General features: G+C 37.6%; 1 protein-coding gene across 3 annotated transcripts in view; it reads right to left on the reverse strand.

Moving 5' to 3' along the window:
- The window catches only part of LOC140162784 (uncharacterized), a 53,048-nt gene that overhangs the window by 11,324 nt on the left and 27,183 nt on the right, over positions 1-14,541 (reverse strand). For 2 of the 3 annotated variants that reach the window (XR_011860346.1, XM_072186081.1), the window contains exons 10-18: positions 14,217-14,458; positions 13,114-13,362; positions 6,862-7,026; positions 5,641-5,802; positions 4,764-4,877; positions 3,039-3,203; positions 2,303-2,464; positions 989-1,234; positions 454-552 (exon numbers count right to left, since the gene is read on the reverse strand). Coding sequence is in view for 2 of the 3 variants with exons in the window: in XM_072186081.1 (XP_072042182.1) it covers positions 454-552; positions 989-1,234; positions 2,303-2,464; positions 3,039-3,203; positions 4,764-4,877; positions 5,641-5,802; positions 6,862-7,026; positions 13,114-13,362; positions 14,217-14,458 (1,604 nt within the window). In the remaining variant the exon portion in view is untranslated. The remainder of the gene's footprint in view (positions 1-453; positions 553-988; positions 1,235-2,302; positions 2,465-3,038; positions 3,204-4,763; positions 4,878-5,640; positions 5,803-6,861; positions 7,027-13,113; positions 13,363-14,216; positions 14,459-14,541) is intronic. The other variant, XM_072186083.1, reaches the window with a different exon arrangement.

The following is a 14,541-nucleotide window of genomic DNA, read 5'->3' on the forward strand; positions in this document are numbered from 1 at the left end:
TGTGATTTGAATAAATTATTTGTTTGTTGCTCCTCTATTCAACCACTATTCCCAAATAATTAACAATAATAGAGTTGCCAAATTATACTCAAAATGCCGTGCGCATCTTGATATCTGTGAAAATAGAATATTCTCTAAAAAAGCTCTCTTTGTTTATTTATTTACAATAGTATATGTATTTTGTTTGATAGAATGTAGTTTCTTTACACTGTCCCCTGAAATTATTCAAACAGTTGATTTCAGATGTAGTGTCAGAAATTATTGCGGATGTAGTGTCAGAAATTATTGCACATGTAGTGTCAGAAATTGTTAAACTGGTTGTTGTTGGTGGTGTTGCTACTGCTACCATCGTGCTATATTCTTGTTGATATTTCTCTAGTGATATTATTGTTGGTGTTAATTGCCCGTTAATTGTTTTTGTTGTTGTCATTGTCGTTGTCGTTGTTGGCTTACCTATGATCGGAGCCCTTGTTGTTGTAGGTGGAGGTGTTGGCGTCGCTTCTTTCGTAGTTGGTGGCAAAGTTCTTGGAGGTGCAGTCCGGGGCCTGGTATCTAAATTATGCAAGTAAATATGTTTAAAAAGGTTGTAATTTGAACTCTAACTCGTGTCTTCACTACAAATAATCAACAAATAAGACTTTAACAGGAGAAACACGGGATAAAAGTCACAAGCAGCCATCAAAAACTGATTTTGTGCTTCGGATCTCTTTAGAGTTCCAGATCGGTGCCTGGTTGTAACAACTCGGGCATCCATTAAACGAAGCTTGCTTGATTATACAAGCAAACAAAATATTAGAAGAAAATTCTAGGTAAGATAAATGCGGGTATGCAAACTATAAACTATTAATAAGCCACGTCAGCTGCGGCATCGATCATCGATCTCTTGGTTTGTTCCCTTAGCAGCCCTTGGTAAGACAGACCACTCTCATTTGAAACTATAAACTAATATTCTAGCTAAAACAAACATTGCAATGAAAGCAACACTTACTAGAAATGTAAACATTTATCAAAAATGTACAGGACTTGTAGTTTCCGCTAAGGTCCACAGCGGTTGCTGTAACGTACGTTTCTCCCTCATAGAAAAATGATCCTGACTCTTGAGTGTAAGAGATGAAGTCAACCCCGAAGTTATCATCGGCGTATGCTGCAGGAAAGTAAACGCGAGTGCCTGCTTGCCAGTACGGGATAGCCTCCGATATATCACCGGGACAAGTAATAGTGGGTGCAACATTATCTGTAAAAGTGAAACAATATGGGTATTATTTCGTTATTGATTCTGAGGGCACGCGGGTATGGTGGACCATCTGTTTCTCGGCTTCGACTCATGATCGGAAGGTTGCGGGTTCGAACCATCGTACAGTACTTTTCACTTAGACGTGGCTCTTTGTTGTTTCTCTCCATCATTATACAATTGGGTACCGGTATTTAGGGCTTGGTAATGATAATCAGACTCGTATGCGGAAACAGTGTTGGACCCATATCCCCGGGATCCCTATAACAAATCTCCCCAAACGCCAATCAAAATGAATGGACACTTCCCCCATGTGAGCATTGCCCCAGAAGGACCCTTAAATCTTTAATACCTATAATTTGTTCCGCAATGGTTTCGTACATGTTTCTGTCAATTTAACGTAACCTGTGTTGAATGATATGTTTGAACTAAACAACAGTGGAAGCATTAACATTTAGAAGAGAAATGGATATCTTGTCCGGTTTTACTGGGATATTTGAGCGCGAAGAGCGTAAACAACATTCAATATCGTGTTATTTTAGCCCGAAATGAAGGTAAACGTTAGTATTTGATTGGCCAGTGCACGCAAAGCGTACAAAAACTTGCAATTTACCCAATTTAATCCCAAAACATTGATGTTGGGGCTAAAAAGGAAAATGCACAGGTCAATTATTACTTTATTTATTTTCTTCCATTAGGATTTTAGAGGCGGACGTTCCATGCAAAGATTTAGGAGCCCCAGTTGCCAGTTGGAACCTGTTTCTGAATATACGAGTATAACACAGCCAACATCAATACATGCATTTGTTTTCAAGAATATTATTTCTGTAAAAGTCCGTATACCTTCCTCGAGTCAGTAAAGTAAAATCAAATTTTGAGATTTTCTCAATAACTGTTAAATCAGGAATATGTTATGCTAGTTTAATTGCTTGTATCATTCCCTTTTTGAAAATGTATACTTTTATATACTTTCATCATTACATTTAGAGATACAATAAACACACACACAAAAAATTACTGACTCGAGAAAGGTATACATACTATAGATTGATGACGTATGAATCAACTTACCTTCGCAGAGAACCCTGTTTCCCCCAACAGGTAGATCAAAGAATTCGGCATTACATCCATCACAGTTATTAGCTTGACAAAACGCATTAGGAGAGAGTGGACACGTTGCTTCATCACAAGGGTTGAAAGAACACTGGACTGGTGTTTGACCATATGGACAGTCTGGGCGCATAATATAAAACAGGTAAAAAGGTCGGCAATTAGGATGCAAAAAGCCAACAGGTACATTAGGGGCTGTGCAAGCCAGCCCGGGGGGGGGGGATGGGGAATGGGGGAGCAATTGTTGGCAAGCCGAGAGGGGTGCGTTATAAATTATATTCCGTTTCATAAATAATCGGCTAGAAGGGAGTAAATACCAGACAAAAGTGTTGACGGTTCAAAAACATCTAGAATACCATTTTATTAGATCTTATAAAAAGGAGAAGAACCTTTTACACTTGAATTCTTCTTCTTGACAACTTATGCACCCAAACGAATTATTTATCTGTCACATAGAAACCTTCGGCAATTGTTGTCAAACAGGGATAATTGGTAGCCGGTGCCATACTAGAAGGCTTGTTTTGGAAACACTAGTATATAGGAAACATTTACGCCATTTTCAGCCACAAATTGAGTGAAATAGAACAAATTGTGTAAGGGTTAGGTTGGGACCTGCAACGTAATGTGGGACCCTGCATAAAATCCCGAGTTTACTTGTCTGTAATATTTCTACATACATATATTAGCTGAAACATACCGTTCCAACATGCAACTGGGACTTCAGTAAATGGATCATAAAAGTTGGCATTGCATCCACCACAGTAATCAGGCACACATAATGCATCAGGCTTCAGGTAACAGTAACTGACGTCACATGGATCGATAATACAAGACACATATGGCACACCTGGTGGACAAATACCTGGTAAAAGAGAAAGAATGTGGTGATCGATTTTATATGGCTTTAGTCAATCATAGAGGCTGCAGTGAGTGGTTCCCATCAGCTTTGTCGCCACGTGGGCATCGCTCCTGAATGAACCTAAAAGTACGATTTTACGCTTTGCGCGGACTTTACTATTGGAAGAAGAAGAAGAAGTAGAGAACCTTATCGCTAAAGCCTTCATACACACACGCTACACAAAAGTATTGGAACATTGCTAGGATAACAATTCAGAGGATGATTTAAGCACTGCCCGCCCACTGCATAGACGTGCATGGTTAAATTTGAATTTGGACTGATGTATTTACAATAAAAACACCTTCAAAAAGCTGGTCGATTTCACATCTTATGTTATCTACAGAAGGTGTGAGTTATCCTTTATGCATACATCACTTTAGATCTGAAATCGACCAAGTAATAATGATACACACACAATTCTAAAACAACATATTTTGCACAGAGTTCAATGGGATTTGAAAAGTAAAGTGGCAGTTGAAACTCTAGTGATAACACTTTTGCAGTGCATGATGGAGCTTCCTTAAATCATCCACTGGATAAAAATTGATCCAATATCCTGTCGATATCACATACGTACTGGATGGATATGTTCTTTATTGAATAAGATTAGGCTATAATACATGGAGTGGAAAGTGTCATTTGCGTTGACATCATGTGCTTATTCTAATGCTTATGGCAGAAAGACGAATATCCGCCAGAATGCAGATACACTTTAGTCCACAAAAGGCACAGATGCCTTTACAATGGTCTCTAAATGGTATAATTGCAAAATATCAGAACAAAGCTGACGGGAAAATACGGATCTAGTGGAAGAAATTACCACAATTAGAAGGCTCTTTAGATGTTCTTTAAGGTTATTAATTATTTTAAACTGTTGTGATTTGGTAGTTCACAGCATCTTACGAATGGTAGCGCGCTTTGGGAAAAACTGCATTGCTCAATTCATAGCGAGCGTGTAGAAGAATTAAAATATCACAGATATACTTTTATAGGTGCTGCGGTTCTTGAGTTACGTTGTAAAGAGGGCTGAAACAACAACACTTTTGTAAAACGTACATAACTCATTAACAACAATAAATTAATCAAGTTTGCAAAATATACAATTTGTAGAATGAACTTTTGCAAAACATCAAGGTGTTAATTTTCAATAATATATTGATCTAGATAATGAAAATCGATTTTTTGGATGCTTCGACCAACAATAAATACCTCGTCTACCCTTAAAGGTCTAGAGGCCTCACGCGGCTAGCACATAGGGCACCGGATGTTAATTAAGTATCGAATGCATTTTAGTGTCCAAAAGGGCAACATTTTCGTCAAAGTTCTGCCGAATTCTGCACCCTAGCGCAGAATTCGAATCAGGAATAAAAATATGCGATTTTTGCGATCAAAAACACAACTTGTCAAAATATTGAAGAAAATGTGCTCCCCAAACATGAGGCAAGTAAGCAATACAATTCCCATTAGTCAAACGCGTGGGAAACTGAAAGTGCATAATGATAATCACAGGCTAGATCTACTTACTAGTATCACACAGATCCCCAGTATAACCGTCCGGACACACACAAATAGGTCCAGAAGACGATTCTCTACACGTGGCTCCATTTGCGCATCGTACATTAGCACATGTAATAACACCTAGAGTGTAATATTATGCAAAAACCAAATTATAGATATCATTTATATGTTTACCTGTTTTTCAAACTGTAACTCACATATGTATAAATAAGAAACATTATTATTACCTTAGCATGCACGCGCTATAACATCATACAGTTTTACTTTTGCATCTTTTGCAGACATCATAAATGATGGGGTTTTTATTATTATTACTATTCTGTGATTCCAACGTAAAAATAAGCGACTTCAAAAGTATCCTACCACAGCTCCCCTGTCTCAAAATATCGGGACAAAATTTACACAAAGTTGTGATGTGAATATTCATTTTGTTCCGGTTTTAGGCTACCCTAGTCCCTATTTAAAAAAAACAACAAAATCGACGTTACAGTGAGCTGTGTTGAACGATAGGTTCGATCACAATATCAGACTGTTTTAGGCTAAAAATGAAGGTAAAATTTGGAATTTTACGATATTTTGCCCCTTTAGGCTAAAAAGGAACATGCACCTGGCAATTATTGCTTTATTTTTTTATTCTACTCGGATTTTTTAGAGCGGGACGTCCTATGAAAAATATTTAAGGGGCCATCACCCTCCCTCCAACTCGCCTCCTCCATCTATGGCTAACAATAAAACACGTTCTCATAAAAGTAGGGTCCCCGTGCCAGCAAGAAGCTTTTTCAGAATATTAAGAGTACAACACAGCAACCATCAATAGCTGCATACATTTTTTTCAAGTATCCTATTATTTCTAGACTGATGACGCATGAATAATATACTTTACCTCCACATTCAACTCTCTCCCCTCCAACAGGCCAATCAAAGAATTCGGCATTACATCCTCCACAGTTATTAGCTTGACAAAACGCATTGGGATAGAGCGTACACTCTGCGTCATCGCAAGGGTTGAAAGAACACTGGACTGGTGTTTGACCATATGGACAGTCTGGGTGCATAATATAAAACAGGTAAAAAGGCTGATAATTAGGATGTTCGGATGCAGAAAATCCAAAAAGGTGCATTAGGGGTTGTGCAATAATTATGAGCCCGGGTGGTTAAAATGGGGGTGGGGGGGGGGGGGTGGGGAGGGCAAACATTTATTGTTGGCAAATGGAGATGGGACGTTTCATAAATAATCAACAAGAAGACCGTTTGGTAACATCATCAAAACCAGACAAAAGTGTTACCGGTTTTATAACCATCTAGAATTACAATTTCCATCTTTCACTGGAATTGAAATATATCTGAGCGTGTATCAGTTTATTGGATCTTTAAAAAACGAACCTTTTACACTCTTCTTCATCTGGACGGTTTATATACATAAAGAAATTATTTATCTGTCACGTAGAAACCTGCGGCAATAGGCCTAGCTGTCAAACAGTGAAAGTTGGTAGCCGGTGTCATGGTCATACTAGAAGCATTATTTTGGACACAGTATGGTTATACAAATTATTTACGCCATTTTTAGCTAAAACGATAGTGAAATATAATTAAAGACAGAGATAAAAAGAATTTATCGCGTCTGACGTCATCTGTCAATCAAATTCGAGTACGGTTTGTTTACAAGTGTCGTGATGATGACTTGTTGAACGCGGCGGTACAACCGGGCGCCTTATTGTTAATTTTGCACCTTCAAACATGCAAACCATCTCAAAAGTTAGGTCTTGATAGTAGGAAACTTTCTTTGGCGAAGGCACCATGTCAACAATGCCTAGAAAAGCTGCGTTTTGCCTTGTAAAAGTACGTAATTTTTCGCCATTTGCTGCTATTCCTTTTCTCCGATCAGCACCAGATAGATCGGTCTTCCTTTACGCGCTATTAACCTGTGTAAACCAATCAAAGATCGTAATTGACAGTGACATCAGCGCGATAAATTCTTTTTATCCCTGTCTTTAATTATAGGACAAATTCATGAATTGTGTAAGAGACATGTAACGTAATGATGGTGGGAGACTGCATAAATTCCCAGGATTAATCGCCTGTACATAGATTTGCTGAGACCTACCGTTCCAACATGCAACCGGAGCTCCAGTATATTTATCATAAAAGTTGGCAAAACATCCACCGCAGTAATCAGGCACACACAATGCATCAGGCCTCAGGTAACAGTAACTGACGTCACATGGGTTGATAATACAATACGCAAACTCCACACCTGGTGGACAAATACCTGGTACAAGGAGAAAGAATGCGGAAATCGATATTATTTGACTTGGAGCGGTCTGGTTGACGGTAAGATAGGGCTGTCAATCAAATTTGGGTTTATCAATATACAATGGAACCTGTCAATCATATTTGACACATCACAATAATAAGAGCTACAAGATAATTTACGCCATGTCTCAAAACGCACCACCACAGTCATGCTTGCATAATCATATTTAGAAAGTTTCACAATATGATTTACAAAAGAATTAACTCAAAAATATTCATTGTTTTTTAATTGAAGATTTTAACGCATTAGTGTGCCATTTCTCTACCATTATTAAATTCAGGTTAAACTGTGCGCCACGAGTCTGGTAATATGGTAGAAAAAGGTAGCAATTTCTATTGTGGGAGAACTGCCAACTTAACAAAGACATTAAATTACGTTGTAGCTCTCTACTTTTAGTTTCAACAAATCTCTAATCTGTCACAGACTGATTTTATCATGTGCAAAATTTTACTGAAAACTTTCATTTTGCAAAATGTTTTTTGATTTTATAACATTTTCCAAAAAAGTTAATATCTTATTCTTCTCTCTTAATCCAGTCGTAATTACTGCAGTAATCTACTTCAAAGGCCCACTTGTTTTGTGTTAAAAATAGAGTATCCTTTTTTCATCTGTTCTGTAATATAATCACGTGTTATGTGGTCCATTTGTGCAGTAATTAACATTGGAATGGTTGCGAAACCTTCTCTTCTAAACGTAATTGGTGATCTCTCCTTTTACGCACGGTTTAATAGTTTTATCTACCTAATGCCAGGAAAAGTGACGTAGCTATTTCTTATTGATGTTGATGCACGTTTGACTGCCTCTACTAAATCACAGTCAATTGAATACGTAAGTGGAAGAAGAGCCCAACTTCACCATTTTACAAAATCGAGTTAGACCCACCAATTTGTTGCTAGCAGACAGTTTTCATGGAAGAAATACCCTTTATTCCACAAATATTGGAAATATGATGGAAGAAAGGCCCAACTCCGCCTCATATTAAAACATCTATCGTTGCCATGGAAACATCATAATCATTTCATATGTAATATGCATGTTCATGTATTAAAGGTACCCAGAAGATGTAAACATTCTATGTTCATGTATTGGAGGTCCCATGAAGATGAAAACATTTTGGCTTTAAATCTTTTCCAAATACGTAAAAATTCGATAATAAGCATATGTGCCTATTAACGAGTTGCTCCGACAAGAACGAATATTAAGGGTAGTTGGGTAAACTTTTTCATTTTTTTTTCTTTTAATTTATAAAATCTATGTTGTAGATATTAAGGGCGTACTACACCCATATGTTGATTTGATTGGTCTAAAAAAATATTTTTTCATTTCTAGCTAAGCGATATATGCACGGATCATGTGAAATAAAAAAAATTATGAAAAAACATCGTTTTTCACCTATTTGTCTTAAAGTTGATTGGTTGATAAGGACGCTTATTCATCCCTTTTTAAGGGATTTTTTATTTAGTGAGAGTACGTAGTCAATCTCCATAGGGATACCGGTTGTCGATCTAGAGCAGTCAGGGGGTGTGGGTCGAATTTGTAGAAAAAATAAAATAAAATGAAAAAAAATGGCCGCGGAGCGCGCTTGCGCGACGCAGGGGGTTGTCTGAGGGAGGGTGTTTTACCCCTCAGAAATAAAAAAAAAAACGTGTGCAAAATGAAGATCTAATTGAAGCGATTTGGTGGACAATTTTGGCACTATTATGCCTAGGCCTACTAGTGTAAAATTTTAGTTTGGCGGCCGAAAATTTGTGAAAGCCTTTCGTGGACAAGTTTCCCTGTTATCGTAGGCCTATAAATTGTTTTAAACATAAATCGGCGAAAGCAGAAGCGAAAATGGCCACTTGTATATCGATTACGCAGGGGAGGGTAAAATGAAGACTAAATTGAAGTGATTTGGTGGACCATTTTGGTACTAGTGTGTAAACTTTTAGTTTGAAAAAGCCGCAAATTTGTAAAATGACGGTCCATGAAACCTTCCGTGGACAAGTTTTCCCTATAAATTGTCAACATAGGAAATGTGCAAAAGTCGCAAGAAGAGCGAAAATGGGCATATGTTTATCCACTACGCACGGGGGCCTGTCTGAGGACAGATGTTCCCTCCTGAGAAGTTTGAAAAATTTGAGGTCCAATTCAAGCCATTTGGTGCATAATTTTTACACCAATCAAATCAATCAATCAATAAAAAAAAAGGGCCCGAAGTCAATTTGCAAAATTCGAGATTCTTAAACATGGTAAAAACATGCATAAATCGATGAAGTCGGTATGGAGTCCGTCTTAATAATGACTTTGGTCACGGTGGCAAAATGTGACGGACCCTGCATATCGGCGGGCCCGTATAGTAATTTTCACATGCTTTTACGATGCGGACCCGCCTTCAAGCAACACGGTGACGGCCAGGTGGTGGCCGCATTGCATTCTCTAAATTCAGTAAATTTTCATCGTCAACCGTGTAATTGAATGGGATTATTTTGAAATTTTTAAACCGTCACAAACAAATAGGCCTATGTTGATAAATAATATAAATACAAGCTAAAACCGTTGGGGTTCGATAATGAACCCCACAAAACTAACCGACTATATTGGAAAATGCCACACGGCCGGGCGGTTTCACAAGTTGCCGGCTCGATCATGTCATCCGCCGTCTGGTGACGGCGGTGAGGCCATTATTATAGGACCTACTTCCGATCGACCCGACTGTGTGGGTTTTTATTAAGCATGGGCCTACTCAATTACGTGAAATTTAACCTTTTCTCTCCACCTTTTCTCTTCTCCTTTTCCCCTCTTTCTCTTCTCTTCTCTCCTTTCCTCTTGAATCCGCGCCTGATGTGTTTGTTCAGGGGATGCGGGGTACGTGTGGCTGTAGGCCTACCGTACCACATTAACGAACTAAACTTACTCTTCGTGGGATTACGAATCGTAAACACAAACAACACAGGTGATAATAAAACCAGTAGCAAACATCGATCACTTTACCAACAAGATGCAACAACTTTCTTTTAAATTAATGAAACAAATCTTATTTTTGACTCAGAGTTTAATTTTAAGATGCTAGCCGAAGTCAATAACTTTGTGCATTCTTTGCGTTCCTTTGTTTCAACTCTTGTTAAAAGATGACATAAAACTTGATGATCAGCTGACTCTTTCTGTTGACAATTTAAGTTTAAAACATTATTAACACACTTTTTGTGTTGAAAATAATTGTAAACAAAACCAATACAATTGGCTAGTTTCAAATCTTTCGTAACATTATATTAAACCGTGTTTTTTGTAAAATAGTTTGTAAAAGATTTGCAATTAGGCCCTACTTTTATTGGGATCGAACATTGCCACTTTACAATGATCAAGGACACCAAAACTTTGGGTGTGTGAAAAATCCTATTGTTAAAAATTTTATGAAATGAGAATCCCTAAGCGTAAACTAGTTTCTATACACTTTTAAATTTGAATGATAGGGCGCTGCTTTGTGACGTTTCAAGTACATTAACAATTGTTATTTAAAGTAACATTTTTCAAAATCGAGATTTTTAATTGTAATAGGCCTAAATATAACATAACAAACAGTGAACCCCGGGGGGGGGGGGCACATCAAAAAATTTTGGTGGGTATGCTCCCCGGAATTTTGAGGTGGTGGGTCTTTGGGAGCTGATGGCGTACCGGTAAAAGGGTCTTTCGGAGCTGCGAACCGGGCTGTGAACAAGTAAAATGGGGTCTTTTGGAGCTGCGAAAAGTCAAAATCAAGGGTCTTTCTTGGCTTTTTGGCTGAAAATCGCCTGAAAAAACAAGAAATATGAGGAATGAGCAATTTTTAGGTCTTTTAGAGCTGAAATTATCAAAATCAAGGGTCTTTCGGAGCTGTATTTTGGTCAAATATAGGGGGTCTTTCAGAGCTGCGAAACCCAAAAAGGGGGGTCTTTCCGGGGGAGCATATCCGTATGGTCATTTGTGTTGAGTGCCCCCCCGGGCAGTGCACACCCTGAAATGTTTTATCGTGTACATGCGCCGCTAATGCCCGCCATGATGTACCGCTGAGTGCATATCCCATAGACAATTCATTTGATTAAGGCGATTTAATACCCTGATTTTCATCAGTACCCATCTTCTTTTTTTTGTTGCAAATTTATAAGGTATATAAATATGTTCATCATCTCATGTCCTGAACTTATAAAATATCTCTACATATAAAGTGGTTTTAAACCATTTTAGAAAATCATTTTAGCCCTATATATTTTTTTGTTTACTGTATCCTGGTAACTGAGATGTGTGTTTCATAACAAACCATAATTTATTCTATTGAACATGTCCAAGTAGAATACATGAATAGAATACATTAAATCCTTTGTTATACTATCTATAGAAATATACTCACTGATTATAACACTGAATAAATTAAATAGGCCTAAATAATCTCTTCCACATAGACAATTTAATACTACAACATGTATGTATGTTCTATAATATGTTGTTAGGAAAAGAGATTAAAAAAGGCTATAAGGTCATCAAAGGTCAGCTTATAGGTCAATTGGTTCAGGTCAAATTCAGGCATCAATTCAGGAATACATGTGATAGTCTGTGATATCATACATGTCATAATGAGCAATCAATTTTGATATTTTGTCTGTTACTGGATATATAATGGAAATGTGTGAGGTGGATATACTAAAATACCTTGGGATGTAAATGGTGAGTACAATTTAGATTGCCTAGTTGAGTTGGATTGGGCAAATAAATATAAAATAGTTACCAAAATCACAAAAATGAAGCTTACGGAAAACTACCTAATATGGTGGTATAGGTGACAAAAATACAATCTTTTTCAACATTGCTGTAGTGTGGTTGTGGTAACCTGTTATACCTATGGCTTAATTATGTTTCAGTGACATAGTGTTGCAAGTTCAAAATACAAAATATAGCTCGACATTGAAAATAGAAGCATTTTAACCGGTTCGTTTTTTGATAGTTGTGGAGCACCAAGTTCATGAAGTCATAAAAGAAATCAGGGACCACTTATTCCCATTTTACATATCAACATTATTTCCCTAATGTGTTAGCAACACATATCCAAAATTTTAACGAAATCCGTTGATAGTAAGCTTTCCAAAATGAAGTGAATTTAAATCATCAGTGATGTACCTCCTTTTGGCTTCTATCTTCAAAAGCATGTAAGCTACATTGATACCGATGCCACCAATAAAACGAGAAGATTTGCCCCTTCATTTTGCATACCACTTTGTCCAATTTGTTTTCTCATTTCTTCGCAAAATGCAAAAAACCTGCAAAAAAATGTGATGGGTGTAGTACCCCCTTAAAAGAAACACAATGAAAAAGTATAACAAGTTAAACTACCCTAAAAATTCGTTCTTGTCCGAGCAACTCGTTACTAGGCACATATGTTTATTTCCGAATTTTTACGGAATTAAGGTTTTCTTGATACCTTAAAAACAGTTTTAATTGAGTTTAGCTCTTCTTCCTCTTAGAAGATTGCTTATACTAAACTGAGCTCAAAAAGAAACTTATAATTTTTCACAAGATCATATCTTGAAATCCTGTCCATCAAATTGAGCCAAAATTACACACAGATTTACTTCAATACTCTACTCTTAACACGTGTCAGTAACCAAGCAGTTATCCAACTGACACAACAGCAAAATGCACTGACATGGGACAGCTTCCTGAACCACATTCACAGCCCAGCCCTGTTTCATGAAAAAAGTGTATGAAAAGCAGAAAGCAGCACCGTTTTATCATCTGTGCAAGGATCTTGTGTGCATTCTCACAGAATTTTTGTCCTGGGTGCCAAATGTTGGGCTGTGAAAGTGAAGGAAGCTGTCACATGACAGTGCATTTTGCTGTTTTGTTAGTTGGACAACTGCTTGGTTACTGACATGTGTTTTGAGTAGAGTATTAAGGTAATCCTGTGTGTAATTTTGGTTCATTTTGATTGACAGTATTTTAAGATATGACCTTGTGATTCACAAGTTGTGAAAAATTATAAGTTTCTTTTTGAGCTCAGTTTATAAAGTTAAAAGTGAAAACTGAACAAACCTTCAGTTGTTGTAGGTGGTTTTTCTGTCGTAACTGTCGTTGTTGGTGCTGCAGTAGTTGTTTTCGTAGTTGTTGTCTTGGTAGTTGTTGGTCGTCTCGTTGTGGTTGTTCGTGTAGTTGGTGGTGGTCGCCTTGTTGTTGATTTGGTAGTTGTCGGACGTTCTGTCGTAGTGGTGCGACGTGTTGTCGTTGTCGGTCCTCTGGTTGTTGGTTCACTTGTTGGAGGAACTGGTATATACTCACAGGCAGCTAAATGACGGGAAGGACGGAAAATTTGAACGAGGATTATAAAGTAACATTATATACTTCTACAACTTACAGAAAGGAGATGCTAAGTGAAGATAAAGGGGAACGAGGAGCGCGTGTGGCCGAAGACTCATATGGCCCTGATTTGGTAAAATGATCTAACTTGAAATTAAAATCGCTGTTTCAAGAAAAAGAGCTTTAAAGTTTGAACACTTGCCGTTTTTCTTTTTAAATAAAATAAATTATTAAACAGATCCAATGTCTTAGAAAATATAAAAATCTCATTATTTGGTGGCATGGTGGTGATTTGAGGATGTCACCAATGGAAAGAGCGCCCTCACATTACCCATGGTATGGATTTATCCCAAAATGTCCAAATTTCAAGTTAGATCGTTTTACCAAATCAGGGCCGCATAATCCATATGTTGCGAGTTCGAACCCCACCTGTGTCAACGTGTTGTGTCCTTGGGCAAGGCACTTTATCCTCATTGCCTATTGGGGTTGGGTTATGGTGGGGATGGATGTTTGTATAGTCTGTTTCATTGTTGCAATATTGGCGCTGATTAAGCTGCTGCCTTCAAATTGCATTGTTTCTGTTAAGGTGTGTTTAATGTAAAATTCTAGCAATTTGACATGCGGGTCACCATTAGAGTTTGAAACAAAACCTTACTGTTTTTACATGATATGGAAACAGAGGAAATAGAGGAATAGGGAAAATGAAAGAGGGAGAGGAAGAAATAACAAAAAAGTAGAAATGTGAACAATGTCCAGGGGACAATGTCCCAGGACAATGCCAGGCCTTAAATTTTTGTATACACAAACACACCTTAAGCAAGTAACATACACAAAAAAATTACCTATCTCTGCTACAATAATAGTCCAGGGTTTAACATTGAGCGCTTTGATTTCACCATACGGTCTCGCCGCGTCAGCTAGGATAACCGCTTCCACATCACGCGCTATCGCCTTGAGTGTGTCTGTGAGAAGGGTCAAATAGTCCTCCGAATCGAGATCTTCTGAACCATCCAAACCGAGTATGTCCTCTTTAAATACCAGTCTACTGTGAATATAGGTGCAATCTACTAGCGATTCGTCAGCTCTGAAATAAATATTTTTATATATTTTTAGCCATCATTAATATATATTCTCGTTCATTAATTGGATAAACGAGTACCATGTGAC

This window comes from Amphiura filiformis, chromosome 10 (assembly GCF_039555335.1).
Source record: "Amphiura filiformis chromosome 10, Afil_fr2py, whole genome shotgun sequence".
NCBI classification, from domain to species: Eukaryota; Metazoa; Echinodermata; class Ophiuroidea; order Amphilepidida; family Amphiuridae; genus Amphiura; species Amphiura filiformis.